Below are 16,654 nucleotides of genomic sequence, written 5' to 3'. Positions count from 1 at the left end.
GCACAGCCAAGAACCTGGGTTGTATTCACAAGCAGTCTCCGTGTTGATTTGATACTTGCTATGAACTTAGTGCTTTTTAACTCCAGTCCCAGGCTAAGAGACAAGCAACCAAAAGGAAGCATTTGCCTCATATTGACCGCTTTCATGAATTTTTCAGTGGCTGCTCAAGGCAATGGGTTGCCAGCTGGGTGAGTTGAGGAGATGAGGCACCCATTCCATGCCGCTGACCACACACAACTCCCCAATGGGCTAGCGCCGCATTTATCTCCTTGAACCTTTTAAACACCTGAATGATACTCTACTTTAGAGGCCCTCGCCACATCTGTGTCAAGGCTATGACTCAGCCAACATTAGACCCCAGGCCCAAAACTGCCACTGACTGGCGTTGTCCCTGGCAACAACTTGAGAGGCACAGCTTATACTCCCTCTCTCTCTCTCTCTCTCTGTTCTGTCTTCCTTACAGCCTCTGTCTCTCTACTATTCGATCTTGTGTGGCTACACCAGAGCAGGGTTGAGGAAACATGTTAATGTTGCATATATTTCTCTCCACAGGCAGGAGAGGCAAAAGGAGTCCGACACTGTCACTGTGTGTCTCCAGAGACAACACACCTCTCAATGCCAAATCCCACACCCCTCGCCTTCCGCTCAAATCCACAACCCCATCCCCCACATCACTCCCCAGTGGGTGGTCGATATACAGACCTCTGGGTCTGAAAATGAGATGCTGACTCATTTGCCGTTATTTTACCACCCCCCACTGGGGCTGCTGATGGCACCTTAAAGCACTTGGACTACAGAATCCAGAGTGTCCCCTCCACAGAGCGATCAATGGCACATCGTCCATGTCTTACTGTTCTTTTTTTACAGTTTTTTTTCCCGCCACATTATCGTAAATAACAAAACGTTAAATTGATTCGTAATTTTGAGAAACAGAGCTGTTGTCTCTGATATTGGTGAAGAGCTGGTTTCCAAGGCTGAAAGGTAAAGTCTCAGAGGTGTTTTAAAGTCACGTCCTTTCTGACAGAATTTTTTTGTAGCTGCACTAATCAATATTTTTATATTAACAATGGATCAAATGGCTGCATATAATGTGAAAGGGGTTGCTCAGAGTAATGACCCACACAGAATTATGCATAGACTCTTCCCTTCTCCTCAGGACTATGAAGCATTTTAGTGTCTTCACGCCCACAGTTTTAGTTTTGTGACAGCAACTTTGTTTTGTTTCACTCTCACGGCTCTCATTAACCTGTTTCTAGCAGCAGCAGGCACGAAAAAAAGCTCAGATAAAGCTACTATACACTCACTGCTCAGCACCAAATGGCAGACAGACGAAGTTAGCAAGAAACTGGTGGAGTATTGGAGCTGGTGGAGCTAAAGAGCTAGATATTCCCTCTAGGAGTTGGTGGAAAGCAAAACAGTGCTGTATTGAACATATATTCCTTGGTGTGTCCAGAAACATGACTCTTAATGTTACTTAATATATTCTGGTTGTTTAGCTAAATAGGCATTTGTTTCCTAATAATTCCTAACTATGTGGTGATAATGTCAATAATGTGTTTAGAGCTTGGTCCACTGCCCCGCTGTCCTGTGCAATGTACATCTTGTGGCTCTAAGAAAACATCTATACAAATCAGTTATTTGAAGGCAGTCCACAGAAGTCTTACCTGAAGCTCAGATTACAATGTGTACAGGTTACTTCACATGTACAGTTTGAAATTAGAAGACCAAGGGTCCCTGTCCATTAGAGTAGCCAAAATTATATTTCACCTCACTTCAACTTTATTACATCCCAGAAATTCAACACAAGAAATGTTTAAATACTTACAAATCCACCTTTCAATACCAGGTTTTTGCTCTGAAGCTCGTACCTTATTCGTTGGCGGAGCAGACAAGTATTTGGAGCAGTAATTGCTTCCTGGGGAGGGAGGGGAAACTACGCATAGAGTTTTCCAATGTTAACATCACCCTGGCATCTGCAGAGAATTATATCCTTTATCTATTTTAAATATTAGAAATAGTTTTTCTGTTACTTATACTTACTGATTCATCACCATTTTTGTTTTGCTGTTAATGAATTGTTAGAATATTTATTAACATAGATGACCCTTATACCGAGGGAAACGCTCTAATCTCTTCCCCTCTGACTCCATATTTCTCTTCCCCCTCCTTCTCTGTCTTCACAGGACCTACGGGAGGTCTGGCTTAACTACCCACCCCACCCCCTGCAGGTTGGTTGAGATATGTTTTATTATTGATGTTTATTTTGGCTAGGTGCCTCTCATTAAAACTCACCGCCGCCGCAAGACACAAAAGCGTTCTCCCATCTTTGAAGTTTTTCAGCCGGACTGTATGTTTTTTCTTGTGTGTGTGTGTGTGTAGCTAACAGAGGTGGGCAAGCTGTATGTTATTTGTCCTGGGGCTGACTCAGTGCTTTATAGCTGTCACAAGTCCCCCAGTGGCCTACCACTAGTCTCCATTGTTCTGCTCCCGTCTCACTGCTCTTCATTTTGGTCAACACGCTAATCCGCTTTTTTCATTCAGTCCATCCCTCTTCCTTCTCTCCATTGCTCCTTTCTCTCCTCTTTCTCTGCTGCGCCATTCTCCCCTTCTCCATCATCATGGTTTTGCACTCACTCTCTCTGTCCCTTTACTGTCTCTCTCTGTTCTGCCGTTCTTTGCTTTACATGATCTGCCCAGAAACATTGAACATGTCAACAGTGTTTGTTTGAAATTAGGATTTGGAAGAAGAGATCAAAGATGCCATAACAGGATTACAGTCCCGAATCACATGGGGCCTCCAGGGACCGTCAGGCATCCTTCTCTCTGATGTGTTTGTGAGGAGAGAGTGTTTCTTTGTGTGTATGCCGAGACTCGTGTTTAAGCAGTTCATTCTCTTCATCCTCCTGCGTGTGTCGCTGTGTTTACTTTTTTTTGTGCATTTCTGCATATCCATGTTTTGCCCAAAATAACACTGTGTTTCTGTTTACGTACATCTCTGTTTATATATATTTGTTTTTTCCATGTCTTTGCCTCTTCACCACTGTATTTTTCATCCCCAAACGCTGGAGATTCACAGAGCGTCTGGATGTTTTTGTTGAGCTTGTTGGCTCTCAGAATAAACCCACTGTATCCAGCAGTCTTTTTTTCCCAGTGAGTTGCACAGCGGACGCCCCGGCGGTGGCACCATGATGAGGGTGGAGCCCGGGGGTCAGCCTTACAACCGCTCTGGGGCGTGACGAGAACCTCCACAGTGTACCGCATGAGTAATGATTAGGCGCTTCAAAGCTGCGGCCTCATTACCACACACTGCACATGACTGAGGTTTGCCCTGGGTGGTACCCTGCCAGTGGGGTAACGCCTGTTAAATTGCGCCAGCCTCTTGGTAGCTTGATAGCATCCTGACCTTTTGGTTTGAGATGATATAATCTAAGCAGTTTCACACACGGAAAAAACATCTTTCCCTTCTTCACTTATTTATTTATTCTATAACTGATGAAGGGCCCTAGGAGTTTAGCTGAGAATATTATCCCCAAAATTTTTGCTGCAAGTAACAAAGTGTCAGCCCCCTTCCCTTGCTCACCAAGATGAGGATGGCAAAACGGAGGTGAAAGAGAGCTACGTTAATGAGGTTTGAGCGGACGGCGATGGCAGCACGCCATGGCGTGGGTAATTATGCGTACGCCCGTCTTTGGGATACAGGCATACATTAGCCTTGCCACCGACGTGCCCTACAGAGCGCAACGGTATGCGTCGTGGTTGACAGGCACATCTTTATGTCTTCGGTGTTGGCTCGATTCGCACCAGCGCATAATCACCCCCAACTCTCCAGAATAATTTACCAGAACGTCATTTACGTTGAGTCTTGATTTCAAAATTTCTTCTTTGGTTAATCGGGGAGATACATGAGTGTCAGCCTTTTTGGGCTGGAGAAGACCTCGGCTCTGATTCTGCTTGCTGTCTGGACTGAGTTGAAAGTGATGCTTTGAAGCCATTTCAAAAGTGTATTTTTTTTTTTTTTTCATAACTGCCGTTAATTTTCTTTTCCTCCTCTCTTCACTTCGTTTGAAGCCTTGCTGCTGGCCATTCCCCCTGAAGGATAGCTTGCGCCTGTGAGTGCTGAACTCGTCAGATGTCGTTAGTTGTGATGCATGACATTTAAACGCCTTTCGTTAATTAACAGAGGGAAAAACGGCAGGAATGAAATGTTTCTTAGGACTTATTGGAAGATGGAACCATGACATTACCAGCAGCACTCCAATTAAAATACTGAGTTTAAAAATACATCTCTGCTTTGTGCAATGGCTTGACATGGGAGACTCTGAGGAAGCTGTTTACTTGTCATTTCTTCATGAAAACAGAGACAAATAAGATGCTGGAAAAATGAAGAAAGTGGCCATCTTCCCCTGAAGAGCCTTGAAAGTAGCTTTCTTTATTCTTATTTACGGGACACTTAATAGTGTACAGCTAAATGGAGCAAGCTAACAAGGTCAATTGAATGTGCTTTAGTTCCCTTTAAATGTCCACATGAAATTATGTGGCTCAATTTTTCTTTTTTCTTTGGAACAGAAGTCTTGGTCAAGCTTACAGTTGTACCACGCAGAGACCAATTAGATGCTTCTAGCAGCCTAATTAATGCACCCATAAGGATATCTCTTGATTCAACAAACATTCATGCACAGATTTTCTTAGCATATCGTTTCTTTTTCTAATGAGCATAGGCATGAGCTAATACTGTAGTTAAAAAGAGCACCATGTTTTTGCTGAGCCCGTCTACCTATGAACTCACCAAGCCATAAAGCTAATGTTAAAAGCATAATCTACAGCAGTTTTCACAACCAAAAACTAGTCTTTAAAGACTCATCAAAGTCACAAGGTCAAGAGTCTCGGATTTAGCCTGCTTTAAAACAAGCGGGGAAACATACAGCGCGGCTAAGTCGCCAGAGATATAGATTGTCCGTTTGAATTACCAGATTGAGAGAGAGAGAGAGAGAGAGAAAAAGCAAGCTGTTTGACTTAAAACTTAATGACTAAGAGATTCCATCTGCTGCAGATCATCTGAGTTTGTTTTGAGGCGGAGTAAAAACACACACTCTAAACAGGCCCTCAAGCAGCACATACTGTAGAGGTTCATTTCAGTTAAGGAATTTATCTGACGCTCTTATGCAGAGCGATATCATTGAGTAAGTTGGGTTGTTTTTCTTTTTGGTCTGGTTCAAGGATCCTAGAAGTGGTCACGCTGGTTGTTACTGACACTCAGTAGAGTAATGGATATGTGCATGTAGAGACCAAAAGAATCACAAAACCCCGAAAAAGAAATAAAGCTATAATAAATAGCATTGAACACAGTTAAGATAAATTATTTCCCGTCCCTAAAATCATTACAGCAAGCATTTTTAGTTCTATGTATTACGCACCATGTGTGTACCTACACTGATGTTGGGTGATGAGGGTCTGGCTCACAGTCTGCGTTCCAGTTCATCTCAAAGGCGTTGGATGGGGGTTGCGATCAGGCTGGCTTCGTGCACAGGGTCATTGTCGTATGTAAACAAGAACGGGGTCTTCACCAAGCTGTTGTCGCAAAGTTGGAAGCAAACTATCGTTGACGATATAGCTTCACGCTGTAACGTGGAGATTTCCCTCCATTGGCGCCCAGGACCCTGGCCCATACCATCGAAGCAGACTTAGACCAAAGCAGACAAAAGCGTGGTGATGCTGGTGTCGAAAATGACAATTTCTACAGTGGCTCTGTAACAGCTGGCCATGCAGACCCACATTTCTGTCACCAGACCACCTTTCTATTTTTTTTTTTCCCTTTGGCCAGGTCCAGGAGCCTCAGACAGACAGGCAGCTAATTGAGACGTCGCCAGTCCTTCAGAAACTGACCAGCTTCGAGGAGTCGATTGGAGTTTTGTTCACTCATGTGCGTCTGCTGGCCAGAGCTTTCACCTTGAGAACTGTGGGCTTCAACCACCTCACACTGTAAGTACAGTCGCAGTTTGTTTGTCGGTAATAGAGTTACAGCCAATAAAAATGCAAATTGAGGCTCTAGTTGGCCAGATGTAATTTGCAAGGATGCAGCAGAAGTAGCCAGACTTAGTCTGTTGCTCCCTTCAGAGGTGATGAGGCATGATGCATTATAATATATAATATGATCTGAGATGCTGGGAGTTTCATTATATGTCGAGAATTTTAAATTGTTGCATCTGTTGTGACTGTGGCAGCCGCCTCCTCTCACATCATCATTATGTTTGCCCCCCTGCAACTTATACATTTTCTTGCAGTTACCAAGCCTGCCTGTATGACAAGTTATGTCTTGAATGTCATGTTTAAAGTAATCCAAGGGTTTCACAGCTCTGAGAGAGAGAGAGAGAGAGAGAGAGAGAGGCCTGAGAGGTCTGAGGGACTCTGAAGTCCCCGTATCTGCAGTCTGCCTGTACCTGCGAGGCCATAACCCCAGTGCCCCATGAGAAATGGGGTTTTGATTCACTGGGTTGTCCAGGCCTGGATGTTTAAAATTTCTCTTTTTTTCATTCATTGGAGCCACATCTCCTATTTGGCAGGTTTTATTTTCTCATTGTCATGCTTCTCTCCTGTGAATTCCTGGATTCTCACTTATTCACTCCAGATTTAATTTAGACTGCATACGCTACACATATAATACGTCAATACATTCCTTTTGGAGAGAGATGAACTAGTTTTTGGTCCGTTTTTCTCTGTTAATTGCAACGCTTCACAGTGGTGCCGGGGTGATTCAGCACTGATACTGGAAATGTTTTTTCCTCTCTGCCTCCGCCATGACATTTGGTCGATAGCCAGTAAAGTTACAAACTTCTACATAGATGAGTTAGAATCGACCGGAGAGAGAACGGCTTGGTCTGTTTGTAGCAAACATGTCATCGCTGTGTAGCTATAGTGTAACCTTGCTCGTTCATTGATGAATGGAAGAATGAAAAGACTGCTATTTTCATATGAAAATCAGCTCCCGATTCTGGGTATGAGAGGGTTATTTGCAATGGAAGCTTAACTCACTTCTGAGCTTTACAACAGAACACAATAGTGAGTTTGACAGCTAAAGCAAATTAGCCTTGGCAGCACACCTCTGATATCTTATTGGCAGGCTGCAGTCTGTAATTGCTTGCTTGGGTTTGCCACAAAGACTGTGCTCTGTTATTGGGGTTGTGTGTACCATGTACACATATTCACACATACAGTACACTGCTCTGTATGTTCTCATCTATAACTTAAATGTCAAACCTCTCCCCACTCATGGTCAGTGAAGTCGATTAGAGGTCCAGAGGTTTGTCTCCCACTGAACTTTACTTTGAGGACTTTTTCAATTCAAGGTTGATAATAGTGATATTTTCTAACTTGGTGGCATCACATCCAGTAACTCACTATATGTATAGTAAGCTGGAAGTATAAACTAATGTAATTTTTATGTCACTCGATTTTATTGTTACGTCTCCCTGGAGCAAAAAGAAAAGAATCTATGTATTTTCTGGATAATTTATGTTTAATAGCTCATTAGTGGCCAAAGGCAGGTTGACCTAAATAGAGCAGACTGACTTGAAAGCTGAAACTGAGCAGCGGCTGCCCGTGAGGACTAAAGGTTATACCAAAGTAGGTCACGCTGTCGTGATGGAAAGAAGAACGAGGTCAGATAACGGAAAATAAGGTCAGACAATAAGGTAGGCAGCAGATGAGGAGACAGGACCCAGGTTGGCCTTCGGCCTATCACTTTATGCAGGAGTAGAGGACAAACTGACCTAGAAGAACACAGCACACGTAGCAAGGATGGGAGTTGACCCTGTCGAGAGGCAGTGGAGACCGGAGGCTTCAATTAGAAAACAGAAAAGGAGAGCTGTGGCCCCCAGGCGCTGGGCTTCATATCTCCTCTCACAGTTGAAAAACTGGGTGTTGCAAGAATTTCACCATTAGTGAAAATGGTCCATCTCTCTTCATGTTCAGTATTGTTTGTTAAATCAAAGTACATTTCACTGTACAGCTTTGACGGTGGTTATTTGAAACATTTTCACATGCAATTACATTTTATTAAACAGATTTAGGTTGCACAAAGAACAATTTGAGTATGTAAATCAGTAAATACAACATTTCTGTGTCTTGCAATTTTTTTAAAAGCAAGATTTTCTTTTCTAAAACAAGTACAAGGCAAATAAATAAAGAGCAACAACTTTAGCACACAGGCCTCGTTGCTGCTACATTCTCAAACTTAATTACAGATGATCTCCATCAGTCATTAAGAAATCTGTTTCAGGTGAAAATAATGTTTAATGATGAAGATTCTTTAAATAAAGATATTGCTTTCGGGTAAGTTAACTTCAGTATTTTGTATTATACTCAGACCTTTTTAAGGAATTTTCTGGAAAGAGGTTTCAGTATTAAAACAAAATAAAGCAGACTACTCAAATGACTTGATTCAACTTATAGTTGTGGTTAAAAAAAAAACCCAAAAAAACCCAATTTGCTGTTTGAAGAAAAGTATGACCTTTACGATTACCTATGAAAATTTATATCATTCGCATAAAACTTTAAAGGTGCTATATGTAAACTTTTGCTATCGCTACATAGCCAACGTAGGCATCAACAGCTGTTTACTAAAAAAAAACGATTCCTTCATTCCTTTACTCGCCAAGGGCTGTCTGCAGTGGTGGAAAGCAGCGCCTGTGTAAACTTTAGTTTTGTTTCTATTTCTATCACTTCTTATGCTCAAGTTAGCTTGATAACCAGCTGGCCCGGGCCCGGCGAGCCCCCTTGTCACTGTCCAATCGCGAGTCACTGTAGCGTCCAGTTTGCCCTCAGTCCAACATGAGTGGTTGAAAAAAGTATCTTTGCTCAGAGGGCGTATTCTAACCTCTTGTCTTGTAAACACAGCAGTGGATGAAGCTCTTGGCAAACGACCATCACCACCACCATCCGCTGCCGGCAAGGAACCATGTTCAGTGGCAGAGGAAACTCGCATATAGCCCCTTTTTAAATCCAAGCAATATTTTGCCTCTGCTGGAAAAAACTCGCTTAATACATTTTCTGTTTAGTGCAATTATTTCAAGAAGAGACCCTGATATTTCATTACATTGAGGTACTATTTTGAATTCTCATACCATACGTTACCAGGGGATTTTTTTCCTGTTGCCTTTACCCAAAATTACATAGTCACTGAATGTTTGAGTCCAAAGTAGCTGCAGTTTACACATTTGAACCTTAGACAAGCGTGCACATGGGAAACAAAAGCATAATATCCCTATGAACCACGAGGAAAAATGACCTTGCAAAATGGAGCCCTCTTTTGGAGCGGGCAGACTGTCGCCGCCTCTTCAGAGGGGCTGTTAAAGGTATTTTAGATCAAAGTCAAAGGCGAATAAAGACCTTGGCTCCACACTTTACTTCAATTTCCCCCACCTTACTGGAGCATTGTGCCTCTGCTGTTGAAGTGAATAAAGGATGGCTCTTTGTGCTGCTTCACACAGCAACGTATTCCTCTTTGACCCATTCTATCTTTCCTTTTCCCCTCTCATCTCATCTATTTTTTCCATTCATCTGTTACTGTTTCCTTTCTCGCTCTGCCTCCTATTGGATGCGAAATGAACTCACACTACGCCTTCTCAATCTGTCTCTACCCAGCATATGCTCCCTGGCACACCCGTCTCCCGGCTCACATACAGCAAACTTGTTGACTCACGTGTTCACATGTACAGTACTGAAATGGATGAACAGGGAGTTCTCTCAGCCTCCATATCCTTCCTCCATAATTCTCTCTCCCTGCGTCATCCCAACCTCAGCTCTTCATGCTCTCGTGTGTTGTGGCAGAGCCTTTTCATTAAGAAGCTCTGTGATTATTTTTAATGTAGGAGTGTACAGTCCTATTACAGTCGAAGCAGGAGTGAAATAGAAAATAATTCTTTAAGTTCTTACTCATCCCGTGTCCCTGCCTTACCTGTAGTCGCTAAATTGATTGGTCGATTGACAGAATATGAATTAACCACATTGATAATTAGGTGTCATATATTAAGCAAAGATGCCAAAAATTTGCTCTGTTGTGTTCTCCAATGTGAGGATTCTCAGATATTTTGTGTTTTTATATTGTTGTAAATTAAATATCTCTGGGATCTGGACTGTTGGTCAGGCAAATTAAGGATTTTTAAGACGTCACGTTCAGCTGGGAAGTGATGGGCATTTTGCGCTAATGCCAGACATTTTATAAACCAAACAATTAATAGGAAAAATTATCAACAAATTAATATACAATGAAAGAAACTGACCAATATCTTGGGTTACAGGTGTGTGTTTAGATGTATGTTGGTGGAAAGTTTTTGTACACCTCCAAAAGTGCTGTTAAGGAGGTTTAAGTGACTAGAATTTATTAATTTTTCCCTCCCCTTCTGCTGTCTTATGCAACAATGCAGGCGAGAGAAGTGATGATAGAAGCAAGAAGTCCTCTATTAGTGAAAAGGGGGGAATTCTTCCTCAGAAACACTGGGGTTCCTCAGAGACTCCATGCTTTGTGAGTTTTGCTTGATCAAATCAAATTACCGAATAATTTGACCAAATCCTCACATTTCATTACCGAATCTAAAGATTTGATCCGAAATATTTAAACGTTTTGTTGACTGAAAGAAAAATAGTTGACAATCATTTTGATATTCGATTCGATTCCTGTTCATGGGAACAGTCCCTGGTTTTAGGTTATCAAATGTGAGATTTTGCCGTTTTTCTCAGTTTTGCATCCTCATACATTGAATACCTTTGGCTCTTGGACTGTTGGTCAGGCAAAACGAACAATGTGAAAATTGTGATGGGCTTATTTAAGTGTTTCATACACTAAACATTTAGTCAACAGAAAATATAATGAAGAGATTATTTGATAACCATCACAAGTGGCACGTCCAGCTAAAGATGCTCTAACTGCTGTTTCACTGAGTCTTGAACTCCGATCTCTTTAGCTCAGATATGCTGCAACTCATAAAAGGCAGAGGCGCCAGGAATTGGACAATAAACTTTGACCCTTTTTCTCTCTTTGATGTCAGCCGCCTCCTTGTCTCTCTCATCCTCAGACTTTAAACTTCTGCGGGGAGCTTACATCTATAGATGGATCTGTGCGCCGCTGCTGTATATACCTACCTGCTTGTATGACACTTACTTACGCCCCCATCCAGCACTTCCTGCCTGCTGGGCACAGCACCAGCCCACACCTGCAATGCTGATCTATAATTCTGTTTAATTAATGACCATTACAGCAGCGGCAGTAGCGTACCCCCCTCCTGCTGCCCTGTCTATCCCTGTGCAGGAAGTTACAGTATGCTCCCTGCATTTCAGTGATGGGGGGGGAAAGCAGGAAGCTGATGTACAGTATCACTTTGCTGCCACCAGCTTTTTCTAGGAATTGTTAGCAGGTTGGAAGTTGTTCTCTAAACCTGTGTGCATGCTTGCTGCTTTTATGGGGTTAGGATTTTGACAGCCACTCCTGCAGGTGTACCAGAGGTTTTTAAAGCATGTATTTTTTCCATTTATATTTGAATTGCAATCAAAGCCCAGCGTTTTCTTCAGAGAAGGCTGCTACTTCAGGCTGCCTCCGAGTTGTCATACAGCCTGTCGGTGCAGCTGTTCCCAGAGGCCACCCATGAGATGTACCTCAGCCGACTTCACTGTTTCTGATGAAAGACTAAAAGCCTGGTTGATTTGTCGAGAGAGCATGATGCCTTTCATGCCCCCTGATGTATGGCTGAATAACCTCATGTGAAACCCTCCCTGCCCCCTTTTTTTTTTTTTGTTTTTAACCCATTTTTCCCTGCCCTCCCAAGTAACCCCTACCATTTCATTTCCCCCATATCCTTCTGTAACCTCGTGTTTTTTTTTTTCTTCTTACTCAGCCTTCCAGCAGTTTAACTTTATCCATCCATCTTTTCTTGCTCTTGTCCAGGGGTCACAACCAGAGGATGGAGTTCCTGGGAGACTCCATCATGCAGCTGGTGGCCACAGAATACCTTTTCATCCACTTCCCTGACCACCACGAAGGACATTTAACAGTAAGATCAAATCACTTAAATCATATGTCATCACGCACACTCCTCACCGGCTTTTTTTTCGTACCCACGGGCACGGACTTTGTACATCTACGTCTGCATCTTTGCACCTGTGTTTTGTCTGTAGTCTTCATCGTGCTGCTGCTGTCTGAAGTTGCCTGAAACTGCTGTTCACTGCTTCTTACACAAGTTTACATGAAATGAAGTTACAGCTGAGCTTCTGTGTTTTTGTGTGTGTGGGTGATTTTTTTTTTCCCCCTTCCCCCCTTCCTTCCCATCAATCTTTGAATCTCCAAGTGCCAGCCAGGTACTCACATCCTTCCTCTTTTGCTTGTTTCCACAAAATAATTCTCTTCCACTCCTCGCCCCACACTGCGCCTGTATGTTTACTGTACTCCTGTTGATGGGCATTGTCATGAGACAAAATTGTTCAGTGGTTTTCAAAAACACATCTTTGTTGCCACATTTTTGTTGAAGCTGTCAAGTGTCTGAAAAATACAGTTGCACGTGTTTGTGTGTGTACTAACTTGCACGGCTTGTAACACAGGTACAAAGCAAATGATCACACTTTGAACATGCTAGTCTATTTTCTGACAGCGTCAAACAGCATTACAACTCCCTCTTTTCATTTCGAGCGTCAGCATTTCTCTTTAGAAGACTGACTAATCGAGGCAGGAAGGATTGAACTGTACTAAAAACTAAATAAGAAACCTATGCAGTTAGATGCTTATTTGTGGATATTCCTTGCAGATGGAAGCTATGATGTTAGTTCTTTAAAAGCTTCCAGCAAGCTTTCGTCGAGAGACTGAAAGCTTAAGCAATGCCTATGCCCAGGAGTCGAGATGGGGTACATCTGAAATGGATTTCAAATTGGGGAAAAAGTGCTTATTCAACTAGTGCGTGCGTGCGTGTGTGTGTGTGTGTGTGTGTGTGTGTGTGTGTGTGTGTGTGTGTGTGTGTGTGTGTGTGTGTGTGCGCGCTTGCGATTGTGCCTGCATGTGTACTATTAAGGAGGGCACATCACAGCAAGACAGTCAGACCGTCATATTGCAATCCATTTGCTCCTTTCCGCATCTTGTAGCTATATTTAACATGTTTGTGTTCTTTCCTTTTAGAGACGTAAATGTACCTCACCCATTCTAACATGTTGCCATCCGCTCAACTCCAAGTCACAATGTAATATTTAACAGAGGAATGTGCAATCCTCCTAAAACATTTACTCTGCATTACCATTTCTGCCTTTGATGAATTATTCCATGTTGGGTTTATTTTGATGTTTTCGCGTGCTTCTGTGTATTTCCACGTAAGCGTGCGTCCGTGTGAAGTCTTTGTGTGGCCGTATGTTCGCACCTTGAGTACATTTCTGGCGAGTGGACATGAAAACGCAATGCTCTGCATGTTTGTCCGTAGCTCCTCCGCAGTTCGCTGGTAAACAACCGCACACAGGCCAAGGTGGCAGAGGAGCTGGGCATGCAGGAGTTCGCCATCACCAATGACAAAACCAAACGACCGGTCGCACTGCGGACCAAGACTCTGGCTGACTTGTTGGAATGTATGTTCACAGTTCTTTGATTCAGTGGCAGACATATAAACTGAAAAGAAAAGGAATCGTTATAAACCTTTATAGAGCCCAATTCAACCTTTTTTTTTTTTCCCTCGTACGTCTCTCAAGAATGTGCAGTTTAAGATGCCAGAATGAAGTACCATTATTGATTTACTTTGTTCCCTTTGTGTTAGATGTCAAATACAGTTTGACACACACTGCCGAAGACACTGGGAGATGCTCCCGGTGACTAGAGGAGTTAGTGATGATTTTTCTTTTCTGTTTTTTTTCTTCTTTTTTTTCTTTTTCTAAATTCCACCAGCTACAGCCGCCACAATATCCCAAAACTAATAATCTACTTGTGGTATTCCACCAGCTTAATAGATTTTTTTTTTTTTTTAACAGGATAGGACATTCAAAGTATGCTTAGTTAAATAATCAGATGGTGGAAGAGTCACATTTGGCAGCTCAAAAGAAAATTACCTGCGCTGTCTGGTGGTTGATTTTTTTATTTTTTATTTTTATTTTTTTCCCACCTTGGATTAGTTAGACTTAAACACTTAGGTGCTTTCAGGATATTACACAAATAAGAGTGGGCGGCTGTCCTGGTATGTAGAGAGTCTCATAACTGGGCATCAAAAAGTTCCAACTGAAAACACAGTTCCACTGAATGTTCTTCAAGAGTGGTAGCTGTGCACCGGTTTCACTCCTCTTTACATGTTTACTGAGAATCAGTTTGTACAGTATATAATGGTTAAGTAAGTGGGGTGAAAAAAAAAAGAAAATTAACAACGGTAAGATCAAGTGTGCTCCAGGGTAGAAGCCATGAGTAGGCAGCACTTACCACTTACATTTCAAATCTGTTTTAGTATGTTATGCACTATAATGAGTGCAAATGTTAAACCATGTTTCTCAAAATTTAATCTATTTTGACTTCCTGTAAGACCTTCTTGTTTCAAACTGTCAGCTGTATGTTGTCGTTCCTGTACCGAAGCAATTTCCTATTTGATGATAAAAGGTAGAGAGGCGTAGGAATGCAGCATTTCCATTAGGTAGATTATTTCTGTCCACCAGAGACTATTGACAGGTGTACATTTGAAGTGTAAAATGTTGATCTCTGTATGTAGCATGGTGACAATTCCAATACCGACGTTTGACATTTGAAAAAAAAAAAAAGAAAATCATAACAATATATTGGCAAGTAGTCACTATTTTCATAAACACCTACCATTTCTTTTTTTGTTTACGCTCTTAGATGTGGATACCAGTATCAGCCTCAGTAAAATCCAGTATTGTTTGGGCAATAATTTGAACGATGCCCGCTGTTCCAATATGAATGCGTACTGTCCCCAAATCCTCAACTGCCCAAATGTAAAGTAGATGCTAAGTTGTTCCTTTATTAATGCATGCATATGGGTGCGAGACACATAAGTTTAGCTAGAGGCAAAATGACGGGTCTTTGTATTCCAACTTTACAGCACATTTCCTTGATTCCAAAGCCACAATTAATAGGCAGTGTAAGGAAAGTTTAGCAAAGGGTTTTAGGGTATGTGCATACCCAAATTAATATTATCAGAGAATGTGGTGACCACTCCACATGAACAGAGAAACACACGGGCGGAGGCAGAGGGGACAGAGGCAGGGCATATGGGCCTTACTGAGACTGAGCTGATGCATCGGAGGAGACAGTGGGCCAAAAGATGGAGCTAGCAGCAACAAAGCCTGTAATATGACGGAACAGGGGAACTGACGTTGTATATTGTCGAAAAAACTTGGGGGGGGGGGGGGGGAGAAAGAGAAAAGTATTAATGTGTTCCAGGTCAGCACTCAATAGGCAGACGTTAATGCATGAATCACACGTGCATTCACAAACGCACACACACACGCAGACAAGCAAGGTAAAAGACAACTTAGAGCTTCATATCATTTGCCTTTCAAATTATCCTTCAAAGTTCAGGCCAGAGCAGAGTTGACGACACAGGAGGGGGACGAGGGTCAGCGCTAGAAATGAGTGCACCTCTTCCGCATATGAACAGTCGTGCCCCGCGGCTACAACAGGCCCTCACTGGCCTCCTGATATATTACCTATTATTCCTCTCCCATGTCCCACTGTCTTAGTCACGGAGATGAGTGAATGCAGTGGCGGCTAATGGAAGAGGAAAACAAAGGGAAAGCCACGAGATGAAGATGACACCCAGCACCTACCGCTTACATTTCCAATCTTTTTCAGTTCAGTTAGACTGCCAGACTGTTACTCTCAATTCAGTTTCACATACAGTTTTATCTTATATATTATATAGTTGTTTCTGTGAACTCTGCGTGGCCCTCGCTATACCAATTTCCTGGTGGAAAAAGGCAGGCAGCTATGGAGCCATCCTTTCTAGTCGCTTACATTACTATCACATCACTTACTGTGGAGGGCCGAAGCTGAGGTTTGGCGTCTGGTCTTTGTTAATTTTATATTTGCTTTAGCAGGAAGGGAGCCAACTGTTAAGTGGAGCAGAAAAAGAAGCCACACATCATATAGCATTTTATTTTATTCCTTTATTTTTTTCTAAATGCTTCCTCTCTTTTTTCTTTTTGCAGCTTTCATCGCAGCACTCTACATTGATAAAGATCTGGAGTATGTGCACACCTTCATGAATGTCTGCTTTTTCCCCCGGCTGAAGGTGAGTCCCTATTGATAGCTGATCAATGAGCCACTGAGCTGGACAGCTCTGAAAGAAAGAACGATGGGGGATGATGATGAGGGAGCTAATGGCTGGGTCCTAATGGCACTAGCATTGACACAAGGCCTGAAGTGTTGCTCGGCTCTTGAATGCTTCTCACAATGGCAGCTTGAATTGCTATTTTAGTCATCTTTAATGGGGAACGCAACAGTGTCGAGTCGTTGATGTTAGTCGTCAGTGATTTTCCATTGATCCAAGAAGTGCTTGGGCTGTTGAAGGTATCCATCTATGGAGTATTCCAGGAGTTGGATAGATCAAGCGAGCTTCTGTATAGACGTCTGTGGCCAGATGTGAGTGAGGAAGGACAGGCATTTTACTCTCAAGCACCACTGGATTGTCCAAAT

General features: G+C 42.5%; 1 protein-coding gene across 1 annotated transcript in view; it reads left to right on the top strand.

Annotated features, from left to right (window-relative positions):
* drosha (drosha ribonuclease III) overlaps positions 1 to 16,654 on the top strand; it is an 87,327-nt gene that overhangs the window by 57,261 nt on the left and 13,412 nt on the right. The window contains exons 24-28 of the mRNA XM_040127257.1: positions 2,184 to 2,228; positions 5,822 to 5,979; positions 11,936 to 12,041; positions 13,449 to 13,590; positions 16,168 to 16,250. Coding sequence (XP_039983191.1) covers positions 2,184 to 2,228; positions 5,822 to 5,979; positions 11,936 to 12,041; positions 13,449 to 13,590; positions 16,168 to 16,250 — 534 coding nt within the window. The remainder of the gene's footprint in view (positions 1 to 2,183; positions 2,229 to 5,821; positions 5,980 to 11,935; positions 12,042 to 13,448; positions 13,591 to 16,167; positions 16,251 to 16,654) is intronic.

The sequence above is a fragment of the Xiphias gladius genome, chromosome 5, assembly GCF_016859285.1.
Source record: "Xiphias gladius isolate SHS-SW01 ecotype Sanya breed wild chromosome 5, ASM1685928v1, whole genome shotgun sequence".
NCBI lineage: Eukaryota > Metazoa > Chordata > Actinopteri > Istiophoriformes > Xiphiidae > Xiphias > Xiphias gladius.
This window is presented reverse-complemented; position numbering and strand designations above follow the sequence as displayed.